Genomic DNA, 27,016 nt, shown 5'->3' with positions numbered 1-27,016 from the left:
GTTGAATACATGCATGCAAATGTGCATGTATTGTGTTGTACAGGTGCCACATGCTAGTGCAGCTGGTAGGTTAAAACATGCTGTTGCAGTTGGTTGGTGAATACAGGAGGGTTAATGCTGTTTGTGGATGATGCTGGGGTTTTCATCCAGTGATGTCTCATATATACTCTACTGGAGACAGATCTGGTGATCGAGCATTCTGTAGAGCACGTTGAGTTACAACAGTGGTTTGTGGGTGAGTGTTATCCTATTGGAAGACATCCCCTGGAATGTTGTTCGTCAGTGGTGGCACAATAGGTCAATTTGCCAAATTTACATTCAGTTTTGCAGTCAGCATGCACAGGGTAACGATGAGAGTGCTCCTGCCATCATATGAATCACACCCCAGACCATAATTCCAGGCATATGTCCAGAGTGCCTAGCAAGAAGATAGGTTGGTTGCAGAACCTCAGCTGGCCCCCTCCTAATCAACACATGGCCATCGCACCGAAGCAGAACCAACTTTCATCAGAAAATGCAACAGACCTTCACCCTGCCCTCCAACGAGCTCTCACTTGATACCACTGAAATTGCAGATGGCGGTGGTTTGCGGTCAGTGGAATGCACAATACAAGGCGTCTGGCTTGGAGCTGTCCTTGAAGTAACCAGTCTGCAACAGATCTTTGTGTCACTTTGGTTCCAACTGTTGCTCATATTGCTGCTGCAGATGCAGTACAATGATCCAGAGCCATACACCAAACATGATGGTCTTCCCACCCGGTAGTGCCACGTGGCTGTCTGGAGCCTCGTCTTCGTTTGACTGTACATTCTTGTGGTCACCACAGCCAGCTGTTGCATACAGTGGCTACACTCCTACCAGGTCTTTCTACAGAACTGCAGAAGAAACATCCAGCTTCTTGTAGCCCAGTTACATGACGTCATTCAGACTTAGTGAGGTGTTGATAATGGTGTCTTTCTTGCCATACAGGTATTTGTGATTAACATCAACTCACCACATCCAATCTCTAAGGTAACTAATGCTCGCAATGGTTACGGTGTGTATTTAAAGCAAATCTGATTTGCATCTTCATAGTGATATTACTAATGCCACTCTTATGCATCTGGCAAAAACTTTGATTAGATATCATCTGTCAGGTGTAGAAACAGGCTGATCAACTATCAGTTATGTCACACAGTTCCTGCTTGGTGTTGCAATTTTTTTCAGTCAGTGTAGTTTTATGTTCATCTTCCAAGTCTTGTTCGTATTCTTCTTCTTGTTCCTGCAAACCCAAGGTTTTGTTAATTAATGAAATTTATTATTCAGTTGCAAGGCAGATACTTCTAAATCAGTAAGTGCATCACAGTCTAGCCCATGACATATTTCTATAGGTCTTTTTGGTGTCTTCTTTGTTTCTGTTCCTTGTGTTCTGTATCTGGTATAGTTGTGTATTTACCAATGTTGATGATATTACTTTTAAAGCAATAGTGGGAGTGGTTCCTATGGAAACATCTTGTTGACGATGCTATTGGCCAATGTCTTTTCTACCTTGTGAATCTTTTCTTTAAATTAGTCTATTTCTTGGTTAAATTTTTTTTTTCTGTTGATGATACATTGCTTGTTGGGAGAATGTTATTGCTTAAATAGTGGACTGATTCGAGCAAATTATTCCGTTTCTTTTTGTAGAGTGCAACTGTTCTTGTTAATACTGCATTTAATAACTTGTCATTTTGGACCATATCAGTTAGTATGGCCAGTTGTGGCTGCCCATATAAATTTCAATGTTGTAATGTCTAGAATATGAGGTTTCTGGTTCCATAGCCTTGGTATATGTGTTGATTCATTTGGGCTAAATATAGGAGTTCCTAGAATGTCCTCAAGGCTTAAGTATTTTATTTATCATGTATGAATACATTACATGTGGAGAAGGCCTTCTTGTTACTGTAGGTTTTCTTCTACCAACTTTGTCTTAGGAAAGTCCCAATAAATATTTGTCCATGAACTGCATTTACTGTGAGTGCATGTATCTCTCATGTTTGCCGATATGGTGGTGTTTCTTCTTTACGCTCCAGTCTTCTTTTTATAAAAACTGCTGTACTTTATTTACTCTTCTGACATTTCTATAATCCTTTAACATTTTTAGTGCAAATCTGTCTGCAATTTTCAAGTGTATCTGTGATATTAGTAATATGTCAATGTCACATTATGATGTTACATTGTGTTTTTGTTGTGCTGTTCAGTCTGAAGAGTGGTTTGATGCAACTCTATCCTGTGCTAGCTTCTGAATCTCCGAATAACTACTGTACACTATTATCATTTGAACCTGGTTGCTGTAGACACCTCTTTGCTGTCCCTGCACAATTTTTACTCTCTAACTTCCCTCAAATATGAAACTGATGTCCCTTGATGTCTCAGAATGTCTCCTATAAATTGGTTCCTTCTTTTAGTCAAGTTGTGCGACAAATTTATTTTCTCTCCAATTCCATTCAGTACCTTTTCATTAGTTATATGATCCAGCCTGTAGCGCTTCGAGAATTTCTGCATAAATTTTAGAACCACTTGGCCTTCTTCTGTCTCAAATACATGATATTTTAAATAGAAGTCTGAGAGAGACGAGTCCAACCTACTGTGTGTTGCATGTTTGTGTGTGCAGGTCTAAAAACAGTCATGAGCAAATTATGGACGTGGCAGCCAACAAGTACCTGCTGTACGATCCATAGAGTTTCAGTGTATGTGTAGAGAAGAAGAAGGAGTGTTTATGTATTATTCTGTGCTTTTAGTGACTGTGGTGATTGTTAAGGACGAATGAAGAAATGAGGTTAGACTTTTAAGTAATTTATGTGTTGGACTTGCTAGAAGCAAGACATGTTCATAAATTACGAGTGGTTCTTAAACCAGCTCACTTATGAATGTTAATTTAATGCATTTCTAAAGCTCGAAATACGAGTGAAATACGAGAAGACGGAGATATTTACATGTGAAATGCGAGAATGTTATTCTGCATAATCCTTTTCATTGTTAATTGGTGAAAACATAAAGTTTGTATATTTACTCCACACATTCTATCGTCAAAAAGCGTTAGAGCTTGGCGACCAGTGAAAAGGGCTCGAAAAAACGGAAATTTTGAGATAAATCGAAGAAGATGATATGATGTGATGCCGTAGCAACCAGATATAATAAGACAAGAGAACTGTTTCATGTAATTGGATTAAGTCCAAAAATCAAATGGAAAAATTTGTGGATGCAACAAAGGAAAAGATGTAAGGAAGTAATAACGGTAAAAGAACGAAAAGAAGACCTCGACATATTAGGCTAAGAGAATAATTCAACTGAGAAGATCCATTGGGGGGAGTAAACAGCTCTCACACGCATCGCAGCGATGCTGACATGGAAACAACATCCAACGCCACCGACACCAGTTGCGGTTCACCGGTGCTGACCTGCTTACACTGGTGCCCATGCCAACGTTGACACCAAATTCTGACGCCGCTGAGTTGCTGTTCACCGCTGCTGACTTACCGTCACATCCGCTTACCTATGTTGCAAGAGTTTTACGCTGGGTGAGCACAAAATAGAGCTATAGTACCTTAGCAAGAAGTGATACAAACAGTAGAGTGACTTTTATTGGTATAGTTAGTATACTCAGAGTTGAATTTTTTTTTAAATGGTTACTAGGTCTAAATATCATAAGAATATGGATCAAGAACAGCAAATTGGAGAAATGTCAGAACCAGGCATGGCTATGAAAATTAGTAAACAAGGGAGAGACTGGTCTGAATTAGTAAACCTAATCGAAGCTCAAAATGCTAAATTAGATGCCCAGGGTGCAGCTTCAACTGCTCAAAATGAAACCTTAAGTAAAGAACTAGGCTCAGTAAATTCTCAATTAAATTTTTTAAATGCCAAAGTAGAATCGCGAAGCAAAGAATTCGGTAGTCGATGTGAAAGCATGGGGGCTTTAAAGACTGAATATGCCAATTTAAATAATAAAGTAGAGGATTTGAAATTAGAATTAAAGGATGAAGTAACTAACTCTTTAAACTTCCATGTAAATCAACTGTTCACTGACTTTAGCCGGAAACAGAATGATCAAATTCAGGATGTGATAAAAAAGCTAGAATTTGATATTGAAGATAAATGTAATAATGTGGAATCTGAACTTAGAGGAATGTTAGGATCATTTGAAAATGTGTGTAATGCTAAGTTTGATGCCGTGAAACAGAAACTGCATAGTTTAAAAGGGAGCGTCAATAAGAATCGCAAATCACAGGCGTTAATACATGAGTAGAAAATGTAGAAAGAAGTTTCCAAGAGGGAATAGCTAACACTGATACAGTAAATATAAGTAATCTGGAGGAATCTTTTGAACAAATTATAGATCGAAAAGTTACTGAGAGTATAACCTCCAGAAACGTTTCGACTATTGCTTCTTCTGAACTTAATGATACTAGCAAGGTTATAGATTACATGTAGAAAGAATTCAAGCTTATCCAAAACAAAGTAGAAAAAAAAATGTTTCGTCACCTAATGTTGTGTTACCCAGGGAAGTGGTGATTGTTTTTGTGGTGTCATTGCCAGACACCACACTTGCTAGGTGGTAGCTTAAATCGGCCGCGGTCCATTAGTACATGTCGGACCCGCGTGTCGCCACTGTGTGATCGCAGACCGAGCGCCACCACACGGCAGGTCTCGAGAGACGTACGAGAACTCGCCCCAGTTGTACGGCGACGTTGCTAGCGACTATACTGACAAAGCCTTTGCTCTCATTTGCCGAGAGACAGTTAGAATAGCCTTCAGCTAAGTTAATGGCTACGACTTAGCAAGGCGCCAATTGTCACAGTGCATGTATCTTACGAGTCTCATTTGTATAGTCAAGAGGGATGTATCACAAGGATTGATTAAAAGTTAAGTATATTCCAAAGATACGTATTTTCTTTATAGTATTCAATACGTCTCCTGTTCCAGACTTGACGCCAGTCGGCGTGTGTGTACGCGTGCCTTTCGGCTTCCTCCTCAGTGTGGCGTGACTAGCTTGTTACGCCACAACAGTTTTGCCGTGGGAAGACTTTCAAACAAAATTTAATGAGACGTACTGGTCTGCACCTGCTCAAGTGATGTTAATATCAGATCCATGGGATCTGGGCAGAGTCATATATCCCCCAGGGATGTTAACATTCTTAGTTAACGGGAAGAGTGACGACCGTCGAGTCCCGAGTTGTTTTCAGTGTTTCTTCCATAATAATTTTCATGCACCGAATTCCCCCAGACTCTTAAACTATTCTATCCTCCCACACTTAGAGGTACTGGTCAAAAATCTTACCAGTGAAAATTTGTTATTACATCATTCAAAATTGCTTCTGGTAAGAGATTTACTTGTTCCAGTCATTTAGGCTACTAACAAGCTCTAACTCCCTATGAATTTTTGATTGCATCATCCTCGGTTGTGAGAGAAACATACCAGTGAGCATTTGTTATTGTGTCATCCAAAATTGCTCCTGGTAAGAGATTTTCTTGTTCCAGTCAGTTAGATGTCCTGACTTTGCTCGGCTGCAGCATGAGGTGGAGAACTGCACACATGTTGTCTCTGATCTCAGTCATTTATTAGGTACCTGGTCAGTTCTTATCTCCCTCGGTCATGGGAATACTATTCTAATGCGAATATAGCCAAGCCAGCTTTTGCCTTTTTGCTCTACACAAGGTTTCCGTCCTCGCTGAGCTGGCCTTAGGACAACTGAATTATTCTTTGATAGATGTACCGCCATAGTCGGTCCAGAGTTCAAATTTATATTTCCTAGTGCATATTTGTCTTAAGGAATGGAAGTGAATATTACATTAACAGAACGTATAATATTGGATGAATAATTAAATAATGATGACACTATAGCATATAATGTTCTATTTTGTATAGAATATTTTATACCTTTTATGAGGTGTGATGTAGACGGGAGGGTTTGTATTGATTTTGAAAGGGGTGGGTAGTGAAAATAAGAGGATGATTTACACCAACAGATAAAGCATGGCTAACACAGAACACATATCACACCTTTCAAACAACCCTCACAAATAAGTGTGACTGGTTCTTCACCATTTGCCATTTCCATTGGGTTGCTAAGATTTTCTTTGGGGACCTCAAGGGTGAGGGTGGGAATGTCCATTCTGTAGTAGATGATTTAACACCATACCTCCTACGGCTTCTCAATCAAGAACCGGCGAGGGAGGGATCCTGGGGAAGGCGGGTGGGAAAGGTTTCCTGTCTTTGGGGCTGTCACCTTTCTCTTCTTTGATCTTATCAACCATTTCTGTTTCTTTCTTACTTCTCTTTTGAGGACCTAACTGTTTTTCCCTCCTTCCATACTGATATACTTCTACTGATATACTTCTATCGCAGAAGTCCTTCCTAGTCTCCATGGTTTCCTATAAACTACAACTTATTTTCACATAAGAACGCTGAAGAATCAGAACACACAAACACACTTATGCATACACACAAAGAAATATGAATACACAAACAATGAAGTTACAGATTAGAAGGTTGTAAGAACTGTGAAGGGTTGTAGGGGAGAAGATATATGTACATCTAGAAAGATGCACACATTGTTTTTATTATGATGGTTCTAAGTCACTTATTTACATGAAAAGCCATCATATCGATGAAGATATGATGATCTTACAACAAGTATACCTAAGCAGGAAGCATGAGTAGTGAAGGAGAATACAAGCCAGATTGTAGTTATTTGTGATGCTTATTTAAGAAAAGTCAGTGTAGCGAATACTTAGATAAATTGATGAATATTAGGATAGTGGGGCTTGAACAAAATTGGTAGACATAGTATCTACCATGAGTTGAATAATATGTGTAGATCTAGTATCTACTAAGATTATAGAAGTAGAAAAGTAGAGGAGGACTGTAGGGTATTAAATGAGATACTAAGAAGGGAGAGTGAAGTGTAAAATATATTTTTATTTTTCCAGGAAATATTTAACTATAGTGTACATAAAGATGTATACTAGGGCAATGAACCATGAGACCTACTCATAAAGGATAAGGGGGATGTACCTGCCATTTGCTGAATATATAGGGCAGGTATACCTACATGGAGATAGGACGACCTGGGGCCTAATGAATAGGGGTGTTGTATAAAGGGGCGTACCTGCCAGAATGGAAAGAGGAGGGCATTCATAGGTCAACCCCCCATGTAAGGTATAGGTACTGATCTTAGGGGGAAAGGACAGTATCGTGACAGAAGTCACACATTTAATAGGAATTACTCTGGTAAGTTTGAATTCTATATATCACTACCATTATTATGATTTATGTGAATTTACAAGTGTCAAAAAGAACACTTTCATTGGCCCAGAGTTCCTCCCGACTACAAACTACTATAAATAATGATACTAGTATGTACTAAGGAAAAAATAGTACAAGGAATTAGAATAAAGAATAAAGTTCTCAAGTGTCATGAACACCTGGAGCTTAAGATTGGAAACTAAAGATTTAGTCCTCACAATTCCTAGATATGAGAAAACAAACTCCAACATTGCTTGAAATGTTCACGTTTTATAATTAAAGTAAAATGAAAAAAATTAGGAGTAGCTAAATAATAAGAAAAAAGGTATTCACGGTTATGAAAAGAACAAGGTATACTGTTGAAATATGAATTGTTAGTATATGTGATGTAAATGTACATAATGATTGTATATAAAATATCACATGTTTGATCTGAGGAGGGGGGGGGGGGGGGATATGTAGTGCTTCGAGAATTTCTGCATAAATTCTAGAACCACTTGGCCTTCCTCCATCTCGAGCACATGATATTTTAAATAGAAGTGTGAGAGAGACAAACCCGACCTACTGCGCATTGCATGTTTGTGTGTGCAGGTCTAAAAAAAGTCACAAGCAAATTGTGGACACGGCGGCCGATTGGCGGCCGACAAGTACCTGCTGTACGATCCATAGAGTTTCAGTGTATGTGTAGAGAAGAAGAAGGAGTGTTTATGTATTATTCTGTGCTTTTAGTGACTGTGATGACTGTTAAGGACAAATGAAGAAATGAGGTTAGACTTTTAAGTAATTCATGAGTTGGACTTGCTAGAAGCAAGACATGTTCATAAATTATGTGGTTGTTAAACCAGTGGTATTGTAAATGTATTTAATCGAGTTTAATACGAATTGGTTGACTTGCAAACTTTCGAATATTTATGTGAGAAACGGTGAATTTGTTCTTTGTTGAAGCTGAAATATATCAAGACTAAACTAAAGTATTCTGCGGGTATCCACTTATTTCAAGAGTAGAGAGAGAGTCGGGTAAATTCCCATAACCAGCTTTATTCTTCGGAGAAGAAGTTTTTGGAGATCGATGTGGCCGACTATCAAGAGAGGAAGATTGACTGTGTATACCAAGTAAGTCAACTGATGTGAGAGCGGTGTGAATTTTGCAGTCCAACTTCATATCGATTCTTGTCATCTAGAGTGTTAGAAGCCATCTAATCTGTAGCATCCTTCTGTAGCGGCACCTTTCAAAACCTTCTATTCTCTTCTTATCTGAATTGTTGAGCTTACATTTCACTTCCCTATGATACTACACTCCAAGTACGTCCAGAAAAAATGTCCTACCACTTAAATTTATATGTGTCACACCCTTCTCAATCACTGGTTCCCTTTCATGCTCCTTGGCTCTTATAACTGCTGTCTAGTTTTTGTACATGTTGTAAACAACCTTTTGCTCCCTGTATTTTGTCCCTGCTACCATCAGAATTTCAAAGCGTGTATTCCAGTCACATTATCAAACACTTTCTTTAAATCTACAAATGCTATAAATGTAGCTTTACCTTTCCTTAACAGAAGAGGTAGGTCAGTATTGCTTTGCATGTTCTACATTTCTTTGAAATCCTAATTGATCTAGCCCAAGGTTGGTTTCTACCAGTATTCTATTCTTCTGTAAATAATATGTGTCAGTATTTTGCATCCATGACTTACTCAGCTGGTAGTAAGATTCACACCTGTCAGCACCTGCTTTCTTTGGATTTTGAGTTACTACATTTTTGTCGATTTGTAAACGTGTTCACCTGTCTCATATGTCTAGCAAGCCAGGTCGAACAGTTTTTAGTTCTGACAGAATTTCGTGTACTTCAGGGGCCTTGTTTCCACTTAGGTATTTCAGTGTCTTGTCACGTTCTTCTCAGAACATCGTATCTCCCATCTCGTTTTCATCTACTTCCTCTTTCCCTTTCTATAACGTTACCTTCAAGTTCTGTTCCCTTGTATAGTCCCTCTATAAACTCCTTCCACCTTCCAGCTTTCCCTTCTGGGCTTAGTACTGGTTTTCTATCTGAGCTCTTGATATGCAGACAGCTGCTTCTCTTTTCTCCTGTTGGCAGTATGTATCTTTCACTTGTTATACATGTTCCTATTGCCATGTATTTGTTCTTTAGCCATTCCTGCTTAGCCATTTCGCATTTCCTGTCAGTCTCATTTTTTGGCTAAAAAATTCCTTTTTGCCTGCTTCATTTGCAACATTTTAATGTTCACTACTTTGGTCAATTAAATTCAATATCTCTGGTGTTATCAAGGGATTTCTACTAGGTGTTGCCTTTTTTACCTATTTGCAACAATTTAATGTTTAGTACTTTGGTCAATTAAATTCAATATCTCTTATGTTATCAAGGGATTTCTACTAGCTGTTGCCTTTTTTACCTATGTGATCCTCTGCTTCCTTCACTATTTCATCTCTCTTGAGCTACCCATTTGTCTCCTACTATATTCCTTTCCCCTGTTTCAGTCGACCATTGCCTAATGCTCCCTCTGAAACTTACAACAATGTTCTTTCAGTTTATCAAGGTCCATCTCCTTAATTTCCTACTTTTTTGCAGTTTCTAAAGTTTCAATCTGCAGTTAATTTCTAACATCACCTCTGAGTGCTTCCCAAAAAATATCACCAAAACCTCAAGCGTAACTCAAGTAATTCCTGAGTTATCCATGTTACGAAGGCAGGCCTTTCTGTCATTATCCTTACTGTGATCAAAGACTCCACCGTTGCAGAAAATCTTTACATATCCAGACCCACACCCACACAACTCATTCTTCTACTTACTTTTCAGAATACACAAACAACCATCCCAGCTGCCTAGGTGTTGCAGTCTTCAAATCCCATACTAAACGCATCTAAGTATTGGTAGATCAGCATCTTCAACCCACTACACAAAGCCTCCCACCCTGCACAATAGACATCAACTGCTTCCTAAAATGTCTTGAGTCCATCCTCACCTCTCTTTCACCCAAAACCTTCTTTTTCACTATGGGGGTGAACCCACTTGACCCTAACATATCCCAACTACATAGGCTATCAGCCCTAGAACACTACATCCACAAGTCAGCCTCCCAAAAACATTGTGACCTTTGCAAACTTTATTCTTATCTATAACTTCACATTTGAGGATCAGACCTAAAAACAAACCAGGAGAATGTTTATGGGAGCCAGGATGGTCCCACACAATGTCAAACTCTTTATGGACCACAAGAAAGAGGAGTTCCTCAAGATGCAGAAGCCAGGGCCTAGAGTTTGGTACACATTTATTGATAAGATCTTTGGAATTTGGACCCCTTAGCTTCCTGTAGCAACTTCACTCGTTTTCCTAATTTAAACTCTGTAGTCCTTTTACAAACCCAAAATGATCTTCTTTCTTGCGGTCCTCCATTTCATTGTAGCTCACACTGAAATCTCAGTCGTATGAAACATATCAATAAATAACAATATCTCAACTTCAATAACTGTCACCATTTCGCATCAAAGGAACGTTTCCTACAGTGTAAGTAAGCATATGTAACAAACAAGCATATGTTCTAGCGTCAAATCCATCAGCACCTATACCATCAACCATCATCCTCTTCCTAGCTTTCATCTTCTGCAGCAAAAAGCCTCACACTTCTAACACATTCAAAAACGACCCTTTTTTCACTAATTATCATCCAGACCTCTTGTCATCTTAATATCTCCCAGACCTCAGTATATCGCTTAGCGGATGTTATGGCCTTCTCAAGTCTAGTCCTGAAATGAGATCATATTACCCCAATTTCTTTTCCACACCACCCACTATCATCTGCCACTGCCCTCCTAACCTCTGCAACATGCTTTTCATCTCTTACGACATTCCTAGACCATTACCCTATCTTGAGGTTGATTACCCCAGTAAGTATTTCCAAAGTAAAACCTGTGTCATACTCCCACACACTATCACTTACTCCATCCCTGCCGTGGTAAAGTCTACATTGTAGGCAGTGTAACGTGCACAATGACAATTATCATTTGCAAATCCATATGTGTTCACTTCACGGTCTTTTATATATAAATAATCATCATTAAACTGACTGAGGACATCAATGGATACAGAACAACTGCCCACCTTGGGAACACCCACACCCAGTTACTGAATATGCTCTACAATATGCTTCACCAAATGGGCCATTTGAATCCTCCTACCCAATATTATTTCCCCTGACCACCAGAGATGATAATTTGTTGTCCAACATAGTCTTTCAACCAGCCACCCTCTGGACCTAATATCTGTAAACACTCCTTACCCCACCAGCCCCACCCCTGTTTTTACCTGATGATAGTATTTCATTATTTACTCAATTACCTTTTTCAGCATCATCTTCGCTTTTCTCTATCTATCTTACTTAGTTGTCTTGTCTCTTTTTCCACTTTCCTCTAGTTCTTTATCGCATCACACATTCCACTTTTCATTCCTGTTTAATCCAGTTTTACTTTTCACTTTGTAGTTTTGTCTCTGAACTGAAGCTGGTAAGGTTCTTATCTTTGGCCTAGCCCTTCGTTTTTGTCTCCTCTTGTCCTCACATGGAGTGGTCCCTGTCAATCTGGGGTCTGAGTAACCAACCCCTCCTTTCCATTACTCTCCAACCAATCACATCAGTTTTTTTTCCTACTTCTAAGTGTTTTATTTCGCAGTAATTAATATTTTGCCTTCTGAAAGCAAGTTATGGCCAGGTGTTCTGCTCCTTATAACTTCATTGTTTTCATGACTGAAATTATCCCTTTCATACAAATGAATGTGCATAATTAAGGAACACTTTGAGGCCAAGAAGAGTAGCATAAACACCGACAGTGATGTGGCTTAATAAATTATCCATTAGATTTCAGCCATGCAACGTCAGAAACCATATTTCATCACCTGGTATTTCAGCCATATACCTTTCGGCCATATTCCAAATGACTTGTCAAACTGAAGCTACAGTACGCACTCCATCCTTTTAAACTGATAGATCACACTACTGCAAGTGCAGCTAAAGATACATAAGCACCAGAGATGATGTTCAATGGCATGCAAAGAACTATTCAATCTGCGGTGTAATGGTCAATCCATACTGGGATACACCATTGCAAGTTTATTCAAAAGAGGTGACAGATTCCTTGTTTTCTCCAGGTTGAAACATCTATCTCATTTAATGAAATTATTCGTCAGAGAAATTCTACAGCTTCCTTCGCCGTTGGGTCCCAAAAAGGTGGAAACAATACTAGAATTTCAACATTTTCATACAGCATATAGTGCCAGTGTCGATGCAGTGCTCTACCACAACTGATTTATGGGCTGTAAGAGCCAGTTATATCCTAGGAGTTCTGTTTATCTTTTATGGACCGTAGGCATCATCTGATCTCTGTATGAAAAGCCACATTCACACACATTCTTGTAAGCCCTAAATTGACAAAATGTCATCTGGCATTATTAGTTAAGGTTGTTCTTCTCGTGTACTCCAGGTCAATGTTGAAATGGTTCCTGTAACAAGATCATCACCGATTCCTTCTTGTCATCAACAATTGAACGCAAAAAAGGAAGAAAACTTGCTAATTTTTAGAAGAAATTCCTTTTTTCAGCTACAGCAATCCTGGCTCTGCACGAGCTGTGTGTGTGTGTGTGTGTGTGTGTGTGTGTGTGTGTGTGTGTGTGTGTGTGTCCTTGTCAATGACTCAATGGTTCTGCTTTTCAGTGAGTGGTATCCTTTACTCCTACCATATTTACATTCTGCATTATCTCTAATGATCTTAATATAAACAGGAGATATACACTAAACTCAGTTTGCCAAGTAAAAATATTTTCCCACTTTTCTTAACATCCATTTCAGCCTCATTTTGATATGTCATAGATACTATTCTCACTACTGGTGCTGTGAATGGAGTAGATTTCTTGGCTATTGAAAGTGCATTATGGGACAGAGACTTAATAATTGTAGAAATCTGTCAGCCTGTGACTCTTCCAATCATCAGTGATCGAAAATAATCTATTATCATTTTACAAGTATCAGTGAAGATGTGGTTTGGTTTACCACAGCTTAATTGTGATACTTTTGTTATTGTGAAGGCACAGAGACTGTACAATTTTGTATGTAAATGTGTCACAGTTATTCTATAACTTGGCAATACTTAAGGAAAAGGAAGCAAATCCATTTATAAATTTATGGCACTATAACTACTGAAGGCTGCTGTGCACCATGTACCTTGCTGTTGTGGGGTGGCTTGTGTGCCTCAGCAATACAAATAGTCGTACCTAAGGTGCAACCATAATCAAGGGGACATGTTGGCAGGCAGACAAACGTGTAATTTCTGAAGAGGGGGAACAGTCTTTTCAATAGTTGCAAGGGCAACAGTGTGGATAATTGACTGATTTAGTCTTTTAACATCAGCCAGCAAGGTCTGCTGAGCTGCTACTGCTAGCGGCAAAGGACTAGCACCGTGAATATATTAACATAGCCAAGACAGACATAGAGCCAACACCCACCACAATATTACAAGTTTATTTGCGAACTGAACCCACAGATGATGCAGAGATTGAAGAAATTTATGATGAAAAAAAAAATTATTCAGATAATTAAAGGAGACAAACAATTAATTATGACAGGGGATTGGAATTCAATAGTAGGAAAACAAAGAAAAGGAAAAATAGTAGGTGAATATGGTCTGGTGGAAAGTAATGAAAGAGGAAGCCGCTTGGTAAATTTTGTTAGAGCATAATTTAATATTCGCTGACAGTAGTTTAAGAATCATCAAAGAACACTGTATGCTTGGAAGAAGCCTGGAGACACCAAAATGTTTCAGAGTGATTATATAATGGTAAGACAGAGTTTTTGGAATGAGATTTCAAACTGTAATAAGACATTTCCAGGTGCAGATCTCTGGCCACAATTTATTGGTTATGAACTGTAGATTAAAATTAAATAAATTGGAAAAAGTGTGAAAATAAGGAGATGGGACCTGGATAAGTTGAAAGAACCAGAGGTTGTTGACAGTTTCAGAGGGAGCATTAGGCAATGATTGACTGCAACAGGGGAAAGAAATAAAGTATAACACGAAATTGAAGCTTTGAGAGATGAAATTGTGAAGGTAGCAGAGGATCAAACAAGTAGAAATCCTTGGATAACACAAGATATATTGAATTTAATTGATGAAAGTAGTACACAAAAAATGCTGCAAATGAAGCAGGCAAAAGGGAATATTTACCCATGAGATTGAGAAAAAATGCAAAATGGCTAAGTAGGAATGTCTAAAATATAACTAGAAGGATGTAGAAGTATGTATGACTAGGGAAAGATAGACACCACCTACAGGAAAATTAAAGAGGCCTTATGAGATTAGAGGAGAAGCTATATGAATACCAAGAGCTCAGATGGAAAACCAGTCCTAAGCAAAGAAGGGAAAGATGGGAGTGGAAGGACTATATGGAAGGACTATACAAGGGCAATGAACTTGAAGGCAATATTATGGAAAGAAAGGAGGATGTAGATGAAGATGAGTTTGGAGATATGATACTGCAAAATGAATTTGACAGAACACTGAAGGACCTAAGTTGAAACAAGGCCCATGGAGAAAATGACATTCCGTCAGCGCTACTGATATCACTAGGGAAAACAGATAGAAGCCACCCTTGGAAAAGATCAGTTTGGATTCCGAAAAAGTGTAGAAACACACAAGGCAGTACTGACCTTATGACTTCTCTTAGAAGATCGGTTTAGGAAAGGCAAACCTACACTTATAGCATTTGTAGATTTAGAGAAAGCTTTTGACAATGTTGATTTGAATACACTCTTTGAAATTCTGAAGATAGCAGGGGAAAATATAGGGAACAGAAGGCCACATACAACTTGTACAGAAACAATACAGCAGTTGTAAGTATCCAGGGGCATTAAAGGGAAGCAAAGATTGAGAAGGGAGCGAGGCAGGGTTGTAGCCTTTCCCTGATATTATTCAATCTGTACATCGAGCAAGCAGTGCAGAAACCCAAAGAAAAATCTGGTTAAGGAATTAACATTATGGGAGAAGAAATAAAAACTTAGAGGTTTGACAATCACATTATACTTCTGTCTCAGGCACTAAAGGCCTTGAAAGAGCAGTTGAATGGAATTGACAGTGTCTTGAAAGGGGGGATACAGGATGAACAACAAATGAAATGGACTGTAGTCAAATCAAAAAAGGCAGTGCTGAGATAATTAACTTATGAAGTGATACACTAAAAGCAGTAAAGGAGTCTTGCTAGTTGGGCAGTAAAATAACTGATAATGGCTGAAGTAGAGAGGATATAAAATGTAGACTGGCAATGGAAAGAAAAGCATTTCTGAAGAAGAGAAATTTGTTAATACTGAATGTAGATTTAAGTGTTAGGAAGTTTTTTTATGGTATTTGGAGTGTAGCGTTGTAGGGAACTGTAATGTGGACAATAAACAGGTCAGATAAGAAGAGAATAGAAGTTTCTGAAACGTAGTGCTGCAGAAAAACGCTGAAGACTAGATGGGTAGATCATGTAACCTATAAGGAGGTAATGAATAGGATTGGAGAGAAAAAAAAAATTGTTGCACAATTTGACTGATAGCAAGGTTGGTTGACAGGACATGTTATGAAACATAAAGGGGTTACCAATTTAGTACTGGTGGGGAAGTTTGAGGAGGGCTGAAGAAGATCTGTGAGAAGGATATACTCATTGTTACAACACAGGTACATGTTCCATAAGCACAAGAAGCATACATTTTGTCAGCATGCTGTCTATCCAATGACAGAGTGGACAAAAACTCTGTTTTAGCTTGTGTGTTAGCATAATATGTGTGCAACAACTGGCAGGCCTTGTGCATTATCCAAATAAAATTACGGTGTAATGTGTGCTTGGTGATATGGGTCTTATTTACACAGTGCCAGACCAATCCACTTAACTTTGTCCATCAGTCTTTCAAGGTCTATCCATCTCTTGGTATTTCATCTTCACTCTGTGCTGTCCTTACTCATAATAAATGTTTTTATTACCATTCCTGGTGTAATTCTACCCAGGCATTCCTAGCATATCCACTCGTTTAAGTCCTTTCATATTAAATTGGCTGCATATGCTGATAAAAATGCTGACATGTTTACATAGCATCTGCATAGCTGTTACTGTCACCATCAACCACACCACACGATTATGTATTTTTGGTCTCCTTCATTTTGTTACTGATGCTCACTAATTACATCATTTGTTGATTTTTGGATACCGTATGTATTTATTCCCTCAACTGTTCTACTTATATCAATGTGTGATATTTTTACTATTGAAGTCTAACAAGTCACCTGTATGTTTTTTTAAAGTTGTATAACTGTATTATCAATCAGAATGTAAGTGATCATGCAGAGAATGATTCTGTATCATATTTCAAGGAATCACAAAAATTGACAGCTCAGAAAGCAGAAAAATTATGTAATCCTGAAAACAGAAGTATTGCAATACAGAAAGCTAATCTTGCGTCAAAAATTCAGTTGATATTACAGAAGATATTTTCCTGCAAAAGTCACCTAAAAATGGGTTTTTTGTAAGATTAATTTGCATGTATAAATTCTATAAGTAAACAAACAAAATGTAAAAAAGGGAAAAAATATGGAATAGTGATTTCTCAGAACTGTTTAGTTTGAACACTACACTATTTCATTAATCGTCATTATTATGACTAGGTCTAGAAGTTTGTAAGACATAATTGTTAACAACTTGCTTAGCTATGGTTACAACGCATGAACATCTTATTGACTTAGCACAAAAATGGTCATGATTGAACTTAGGAACAAGTCTATATCTAATCTGTAACATCCGGCAATACGGAAGTTCAATCATGACCATTTGTGTGCTAAGTCAATAAGATGTTCATGCGTTTTAACCATAGCTAAGCAAGTGCTTAACAATTATGTCTTAAAAACTTCTAGACCTAAGTTCCTCGTAGGTGGTTAAACTTCGTGCTTAAGCACAAAAATTTTCTTAGATAGGTCATACCTTGTAAGCACATGTCTTCCTCGTATCGTGACCAATGAATACTTCATAAATGTTAAGACAGTCGATCTAATTACGTTCTGCACAGGTTAACATATATGCCCTTTTCCTCAGCTATACCTTTTATTTCACTTACTACTAGTAAATTCAAGGTCAGGAGTTAAGTTCACATCTTGTCCGAACAAGTAACTACAGTTTATGTGCAGGCGCAAGGTATTGTGTCCGCCTAGGCGGGCCTCTTGCCGCATTGTGGTCACGAAGTGGGGCCGAGGCAGTTCCAGATAAGTTTTATAGTCTGACGATAATTTATGGATTTTTAGTTTTAGTTTGACAATGTCCACCACGGAAAGACTGTAGTTACTGTTATTCTGAAGAAGGTTGGGTTATCCCAACTGAAACCTAGGTAAATTGTAGGCAAATGGTGCAACTGAGGCTGTTAATTATTAAAATTAAAATTAATACAGGGTTATTACAAATGATTGAAGCGATTTCACAGCTCTACAATAACTTTATTATTTGAGATATTTTCACAATGCTTTGCACACACATACGTAAACTCAAAAAATTTTTTTAAGCATTCACAAATGTTCGATATGTGCCCCTTTAATGATTCGGCAGACATCAAGCCGATAATCAAGTTCCTCCCACACTCGGCACAGCATGTCCCCATCAATGAGTTCGAAAGCATCGTTGATGCGAGCTCGAATGCGTGAGGATTCTCTACCGCCCAAATTCACACATTGTGTCTGTTCACTTCACCATTAAGAAAAAATGATGCTTCATCACTGAAAACAAGTTTCGCACTGAACGCATCCACTTCCATGAGCTGTTGCAACCGCGCCGAAAATTCAAAGCGTTTGACTTTGTCATCGGGTGTCAGGGCTTGTAGCAATGTAAACAGTAAGGCTTCTGCTTTAGCCTTTTCCGTAAGATTTTCCAAACCATCGGCTGTGGTACGTTTAGCTCCCTGCTTGCTTTATTCGTCGCCTTCCGCGGGCTACGCGTGAAACTTGCCCGCACGCGTTCAACCGTTTCTTCGCTCACTGCAGGCCGACCCGTTGATTTCCCCTTACAGAGGCATCCAGAAGCTTTAAACTGCACATACCATCGTCGAATGGAGTTAGCAGTTGGTGGATCTTTGTTGAACTTCGTCCTGAAGTGTCGTTGCACTGTTATGACTGACTGCTGTGAGTGCATTTCAAACACGACATACGCTTTCTCGGCTCCTGTCGCCATTTTGGCTCACTGCGCTCTCGAGCGTTCTGGTGGTGGCAGAAACCTGAAGTGTTAATGAGTTTTTCTACATATCTGTAGTGTGTCGTGACCATATGCCAATGAATGGAGCTACAGTGAATTTATGAAATCGCTTCAATCATTTGTAATAGCCCTGTATTTACACAGTTGCTAACAGGGCCGCGAAATGTTGAAGATATTTAAACACTATTTCATTCCTTGTAAAGATTTAAAAATGGAAATAACATGAAAAGAGAATAACAGAAGTTTTCTAGATATGAAAATATCCGCAAAGTCAACAATGCAAGATTGTTGCAAAGTCAATGAAATATGTTGATTGAACCTACTCGTGTAATGAAGTAAATGCTCTTCATTTCCTTCAATAACATTTTTTTCTTTTGAATCAGACCCATCCTATCCTTTTGGACCATGACCAATCCACTTATTTCATTTTTCTCAGAATGCCAATTTTGCCCCTCTAATCTAGCAGAGCCAATTCAAGTATGGATGGACTGTGCATATATTTTTATACATATCTCATCACCAGCCACTGCCTTATGCTGAAATTACTGTATTAATTCCTTGGCAAAAGCAGTAAATTTCTCAGGCTATAATCTATGAGTACCTATTTCCTAGTGCCAAAATAGAAACATTTGCAGACAGATGGACGCACAGGTTCAGTTACTGAATCGCTAATTATTCAACATTTGAACTATTTCTGCTTCAGGTGAAAGGATGGTGCACACTATTTCCAGGTGGAAGAAAAAATCACTCCAAAGATCAGAAGAGACAAGTTGGACGTAACAATGCTTGATAATCACCCCCTCAATTTAATTGGAAAAAAAGCCAACAAACCATAACATCTTCACTTCATCAATAGCAACACTTACCCCACTATGTTTCCCTCCCTTACAGCATTGGACTTAATGCTAGATGGATTTATTATGACGCCAGGTCTCTTGTTAAATGAGCCCCACACACCTTGTGACTCCTGTTGTCCCTACGACTATCAATGCAAACCTGTGTTCTATCTGGCCTTTGAAATGATCTTGATTAAGCCCTGGCTTAATAATTCTGCTGCAGATAAATATGTAAATAAATAAAAATCACCTCAGTACACAATACCTCCATGGGCCAGAGTGTTAATCAGCTTGTGAGGCAAGAAGGTTGAGATGTATAAGTCACGCACTCAAATACCTATTCTCATGCCCCTAAAAGTAACTATCTGCTCACCGTTGAACATAGTCCATCTTCTTGACAGATACTGTAAAAGCAGTAACACGCATTTCTACACATTTATTCCAATACGAACTACTCCCCCCCCCCCCCCCCCCCTCTCTCTCCACATGAAACGTACCTGCATAGTCAAGGGCAGTGCATACACGTTTTCTGCAAATCGGCATGCACGTTTATGTCTTACTTTTTGTCAATAAATGTCTATAAACTACCTACACTGACAACACACAACACCTTGTAGTTCAGAATGGTATGAAACAGCAACAAACATCTGATTATTTGTTTTATCAGTTCCATCTGTTAGATTTCCTTGCTGAGCACCAATACTGTCCAATTCGGAAAACTGGCTGTCATTGGCCAGCCTATCTACACTCCTGGAAATTGAAATAAGAACACCGTGAATTCATTGTCCCAGGAAGGGGAAACTTTATTGACACATTCCTGGGGTCAGATACATCACATGATCACACTGACAGAACCACAGGCACATAGACACAGGCAACAGAGCATGCACAATGTCGGCACTAGTACAGTGTATATCCACCTTTCGCAGCAATGCAGGCTGCTATTCTCCCATGGAGACGATCGTAGAGATGCTGGATGTAGTCCTGTGGAACGGCTTGCCATGCCATTTCCACCTGGCGCCTCAGTTGGACCAGCGTTCGTGCTGGACGTGCAGACCGCGTGAGACGACGCTTCATCCAGTCCCAAACATGCTCAATGGGGGACAGATCCGGAGATCTTGCTGGCCAGGGTAGTTGACTTACACCTTCTAGAGCACGTTGGGTGGCACGGGATACATGCGGACGTGCATTGTCCTGTTGGAACAGCAAGTTCCCTTGCCGGTCTAGGAATGGTAGAACGATGGGTTCGATGACGGTTTGGATGTACCGTGCACTATTCAGTGTCCCCTCGACGATCACCAGTGTTGTACGGCCAGTGTAGGAGATCGCTCCCCACACCATGATGCCGGGTGTTGGCCCTGTGTGCCTCGGTCGTATGCAGTCCTGATTGTGGCGCTCACCTGCACGGCGCCAAACACGCATACGACCATCATTGGCACCAAGGCAGAAGCGACTCTCATCGCTGAAGACGACACGTCTCCATTTGTCCCTCCATTCACGCCTGTCGCGACACCACTGGAGGCGGGCTGCACGATGTTGGGGCGTGAGCGGAAGACGGCCTAACGGTGTGCGGGACCGTAGCCCAGCTTCATGGAGACGGTTGCGAATGGTCCTCGCCGATACCCCAGGAGCAACAGTGTCCCTAATTTGCTGGGAAGTGGCGGTGCGGTCCCCTACGGCACTGCGTAGGATCCTACGGTCTTGGCGTGCATCCGTGCGTCGCTGCGGTCCGGTCCCAGGTCGACGGGCACGTGCACCTTCCGCCGACCACTGGCGACAACATCGATGTACTGTGGAGACCTCACGCCCCATGTGTTGAGCAATTCGGCGGTACGTCCACCCGGCCTCCCGCATGCCCACTATACACCCTCGCTCAAAGTCCGTCAACTGCACATACGGTTCACGTCCACGCTGTCGCGGCATGCTACCAGTGTTAAAGACTGCGATGGAGCTCCGTATGCCACGGCAAACTGGCTGACACTGACGGCGGCGGTGCACAAATGCTGCGCAGCTAGCGCCATTCGACGGCCAACACCGCGGTTCCTGGTGTGTCCGCTGTGCCGTGCATGTGATCATTGCTTGTACAGCCCTCTCGCAGTGTCCGGAGCAAGTATGGTGGGTCTGACACACCGGTGTCAATGTGCTCTTTTTTCCATTTCCAGGAGTGTACATTGTCACTAATGTCTTGCCGCTGTAATTGTCCATTCTCATCAGTGATCTCAATTTTTTGCCTTTTTTTAAGCATCTTGCATCCTCTCTGTACCAATGATAATTTCACTTTTTATAATTCATTCCATTGGCTCCCTTACTTTCCCATTTCGAGTTTTTCGTTTATATTTGTTTTAGTTGCATAGTTGTGTTTTCTAATTGCATAGTTCTTGTCTTAATCAAGAATCCTACAGCTTCTTTTAGTTATTATGAAGGATGTGACTGTTGATAAATACAAATACAACAGTTCCTGTATCAGTCACTTATTTATTTTGCCACTGCACGTTTCAATGATTGGTGATGAAGACAATAGTGTGAACTGTCACATAGTGAAAAAATAAACAAATAACTGATATAGCAACTGTTTTATATGTAGAAAAAGCTGAAATAAAAATGTATGAAATCGAAATTTTAATGAAAATAGCCAAATTAACTAAACTGATTAATAGTCCTCAAAGTGGAGGCACGGGAAATAACATTGTGTTTGTTTACGATACTCACGTCTGACCATGTTAGTGGATTTATTGGATTATTTTCATGCCTTCTATTTGTTTGATGATGACTGTCATAATTAAAGTACAATCATTTTGATTGCTACATTTTTTGCACTGTTTTGGTAAAGTGCAACTCAGGGCAGCAGTAGATGAAATGAATGTAGGAAAACTCCTGAAAGAAGTCTCCAGTTGGTTGTAGGAAATAACTTAACAGTAAAGGCCTGAACAAAGATGTTCCTTGTCTCACACATGCTATTGTGCTGTCATACCAACTAACCCCCTAAAGTATGAGAAGCTCCCAACTCCAGGAGAGGACATCTCTTTTAAATTGATATTCCTCTTTTCTAGCACAGAAAGTGGCATTTTCTTATTTTGGCTAATGTATTGCTGTGACAGGTGTGTAAATAGTGAACTACCACTATAATTAATTACTGCAGTAGGAGTACGGGATGCCTATGTTGCGACTGAGGATGGCAAGTGTACTGCAGCCATGTTATTTTGTGCTGTGAGCTAGTGCCAGAATCCACATGCCAGATTTGTGATACACTTTTCTTCAGCTCAGTAAAGGTTATAGGAAGGATCAACAGAGAAAAGTTGGGGACACTATTTTGTCAATGTTCTGTAAAGGTTCAGAGGCAACTTATCTGTGGTATACTCTGGATTCCAGATGAGGGAAGTGCACCCCCTCTTGCTCCCACCATCTCCCACCTCACTGATGTCTGTGGTTTTAATAGTCTGGAATTTGCATCTTGGATGTTAATCCATTGTTGTCTTATTCCTTCCCTTGTTGGGAGTTTGGATGATTTTCCTTCCTTTCATTTTAACTTTTCTCTTCCTATTTCTTTTCATTTCTTCATATAAAGGAAGTTTCAAAAGTTAATAATATCAACAATTCGACTAAGTTTTTAATTTGTGTGTCTATCAGCTCTGCTTAAATAGCTATTGTTCCAGCAAGTGGTAAGTAGACAGTACTCTTTCAAATAGTGTTCTACCTTTATACCACTCGTGGCTCATGGTTTAATGATAAACAACTGAACTACTCTTTATATTGTGTTTTAGGTTTTATGGAAGTGTTTTATTGTGCTTACCATATGCTAAAATAAAATAGCTTGTCTGATACCCTCATGTGCCACCACGCCACATATACTTATCATTGATGACCTTCTTCTGTGTATTCTTCTCTTGTGGACATTCTCTTTTCTTTTAGATTTTTCCATGTGCATGGCTGGTTCTTTCCATCTGCTTCTCATCTTTGTTGTGCATCACTGTTTATTTAACAGTAATTTGCTCGGTTGCATATTTCTTTTGGTTTATAATATGAAACTTTGTTCCAGTTTCATTTGTTTTTTCTCCTTTTTTCCTTCTGCCACCCAAGGTATATTAGCACCTCGTTCTGTTCACTATTAACTGTTTGAATATTCTCCTTCCTTTTCATTTTCTTTTCAATTTCACAGCTTTTCATCTTTCACAGTCTCGGTCACTTAATTACCAATTTCAGTTATGCCATGGTAATTGTATTTATTAAAAGCAATGCAGCAATTGGAATTTTGCTCATCCAATTTGTGAATTCACTTTTTCAGTCCCAATCTTCCTATCACATGTATCTGTATATTTTGTACTGAAATGACAAACAATTTTGAAATGTATATGTAATCCCTCTGATCTCATTATTTAACTACTTGGATTGCTTGGTTTATATTCTTTTTCTGTTTTGAAATTGTAAATCATCCATTACATGGTTTCCCTGTCATCTGGCCCTTCCTTCTGCCACTTCATGTCCTATGCCACTTTATTTTTATTTCCTATTTTTCTGAATTAAAGCCCTTGGCTCTTAAGTCTCAGAATTCAACTTCTATCTGTTTGCTTTTCTGCCACTATGTTTTCCATCCTGTTTGGTGAGTATTATTATTTTATTTGTCATGGTTAAAGGTGTAAATGGATTTGTAATTAATTATGGACACGACTTAAAACTATATCACATCATTTGGCAGCAGTTATGAGACTAATCATTTTCAACAGTGTTTCATAAGGATTTACTCCTGTGTGAGCATGCTTAATTGTTATAGTAATTTGAGAAAGGAAAACGTTTTAAGGTACACTCAGTGAATTGACATTGCCATGCATGTAGGTTCATTCTGCTGCATGTGGGGGGGACTCTAATAACGATAAAGGGTGGCGCAGTCTGGATCTCGGCCACCAGCCACCTTCAAGTTCAGCTTCGTCAAGACCATTATTTCGCACACAGCGTTCATCATCAGTGCCTGCTCCAAAATCAACTGCTGAAGCAGGTGCTACAAAAGTAAGGGGCTTCATTGGTTTCAGTAACAACTGTCTGCACTGTCATAAATCTGAGTGTTCAGAATCTTTGTGATATTGTTTTCACTGTTGACTGTAATAGTATTGTGGTTCCTATTTCATCCCCTCTCAAATGTTAAATATTAAATGAAAGCAGGGAGAATACAAAAGAAATGAGAAAAGGGGAACTTGTATTTAATTCGGCAGCATTACATCTATCTGTACTTTCATTCTGTTACTAATTGCATAATTTCCTTTCGCACTCAGTTTTATCACTTGAAGTAAAAAGAAGAAAAATAACAAATGTGTGATATTTTTTTTTATTTAAAGAGTTACTAAACACACCTCTGAGTACACATATTTTATTTGTAAACACAGTGATATTTTTTTTTATTTAAAGAGTTACTAAACACACCTCTGAGTACACATATTTTATTTGTAAACACACAATGCGTAAACCTTAAAAGATGATAAACAGAGTAATGTGAGATTCTTTAAACAATGTAAAGTACAAAATGTGTTGCTCAAATACAAAAAGTAAGGCTTTGTGGGTCTTGTAGTAGTTGGAAGAACACACAAACATATTCATAAAATACAAAGCTCAAACTTTTTTTTGTATTTTGGCACCTAAAAATAGGAATAAATGCTGGGTATTTCATTTAGACAGTGTTTGAACAAAACATGTGACTGAATTCTTAAGCAACAAATGCTTCATAAGAGGCAGATGTTACTACATTTACATCCACATTCATAATCACAAGACAGTATGTAATTTGTAGCAGAACCCATTTGGAAATAGTGCCTGGAAAGAACAATTTTCAGTAAGTGTCTATATCAGTTAAAATGTGTCTAATTTTACTATAATTATTGAAATATTTTGGAATTCATTATACACTTTTTAATTTGTATTTTTATTATACAAATGTACAGAGGCATTCTTTGCACTGTTCAGAAACCTGAGAATATGAAAAAATTGCTGTCATTAAAATAGTTTTGACAATACTCTCAACAATTATGGAAAAGATAGATTACCACTCACTGCACTTATCTTTTCGGTAAGTAGCAATCTGTCCTTTCCATAAATGTTGATATTCCAAGCTGGACTTTCCACTGTTTGACAATACTTCGACTTTTCAGTGTGTTAGCTTTCATTCGAGGAAACAAATTTTATGAAACAGTTGGTTCATGATGTGGGTTCCTGTAGTCATGTCCTAGTTCATGAACCACGGGCAACGTATGAGTGGCCAAGTAAGTGGTCTCGACAGTCGGGATACCAGTTACTTTGGAATAAGGCTGGGCATCTCGGACATATTCTGAGGCGTGGTCACCTTTGTGCTCATACGGCAAAGACTACCAAATCCACCGGTTAGTCCCTCAACCGTTAGGGGTAAAACTCAATGGGACTCAGGGCAAGTAAGGCTAGCAACCTGCTTCCCTGGTACTTTAAATATGATGCTGGCAACAATCAGAGCAAAATGCCTCGGACCTTTGGAGGTGACAGAGTCCCACCTCTAACTGACAAACCAGGGGCTCCTAAGATACGACTTGGCAAACAAATGGTAATGAGATGGGGAGCTATTAATATCAATGGAGGCTACTCTGGGAAGAAGGTAGAGCTGGCAGAGGCTGCAAGTAAGATGGGGCTGGACATTTTAGCTGTTAGTGACATTCGGGTAAGGGGTGAGAAAGAAGAGGAAGTGGGAGAATACAAGGTCTACCTGTCAGGAGTCAAAGCAGGAATAGCACAATGGGAGGAGGAGGAGGTTAGTGTTTAACGTCCCGTCGACAACGAGGTCATTAGAGACTGAGTGCAAGCTCGGGTTAGGGAAGGATGGGAAAGGAAATCGGCCGTGCCCTTTCAAAGGAACCATCCCGGCATTTGCCTGAAACGATAGAAATGGAACCCAGCGTAGTTGCAATAAGGTATGTAAACGAACAACTGATGTGGATAGATTTGACAGTGTCTATCAAGAAAATTAGAATTGTGTCAGCATATTCGCACTGTGAAGGGACAGATCAAGATAAGATGGATAGTTTTTATGAGGCACTCAGTGATGTAGTTGTTAGAGTAAAGGACAAGGACAGTGTTCTTCTCATGGGTGATTTTAATGCCAGGATTGGAAATCGAACAGAAGGCTATGAAAAGGTTATGGGTAAATTTGGAGAGGATATGGGAGGCCAACAGGAACGGGAAACAACTCGTGGATTTCTGTGCGAGTATGGGCTTAGTAATCACAAACTCCTTTTTTAAACATAAGAACATTCACCGGTATACTTGGGAAGGCAGGGGAACCAGATCTGTCATTGACTATATAATAACAGACCAGGAATTCAGGAAGGCTGTGAGGGACACACGTGTATTCAGGGGATTCTTTGATGACACTGATCATTATTTAATCTGCAGTGAAATAGGGATTGTGAGGCCGAAAGTGCAGAAGGTCAGGTCCATATGTAGGAGGATAAGAGTGGAGAAACTTCAGGATAAGGAAATCAGGCACAAGTACATAACAATGATCTCAGAAAAGTACCAGTTAGTTGAATGTAGTCAATTACAGTCATTGGAAAAGGAATAGACAAGATACAGGGACACAGTACTAGAAGTGGCTAAAGAATGTCTTGGAACAGTAGTGTGTAAAGGTAGGATGAAGCAAACAGCTTGG

General features: G+C 39.3%; 1 protein-coding gene across 1 annotated transcript in view; it reads left to right on the top strand.

Moving 5' to 3' along the window:
- The window catches only part of LOC126262186 (neurofibromin), a 502,919-nt gene that overhangs the window by 423,537 nt on the left and 52,366 nt on the right, over nt 1–27,016 (top strand). The window contains exon 48 of the mRNA XM_049958602.1: nt 24,190–24,360. Coding sequence (XP_049814559.1) covers nt 24,190–24,360 — 171 coding nt within the window. The remainder of the gene's footprint in view (nt 1–24,189; nt 24,361–27,016) is intronic.

This window comes from Schistocerca nitens, chromosome 1 (genome assembly GCF_023898315.1).
Source record: "Schistocerca nitens isolate TAMUIC-IGC-003100 chromosome 1, iqSchNite1.1, whole genome shotgun sequence".
Classification (NCBI taxonomy): Eukaryota; Metazoa; Arthropoda; class Insecta; order Orthoptera; family Acrididae; genus Schistocerca; species Schistocerca nitens.
The sequence above is the reverse complement of the archived record's forward strand: the minus strand, read 5'-3'. Positions and strand labels throughout refer to the sequence as shown.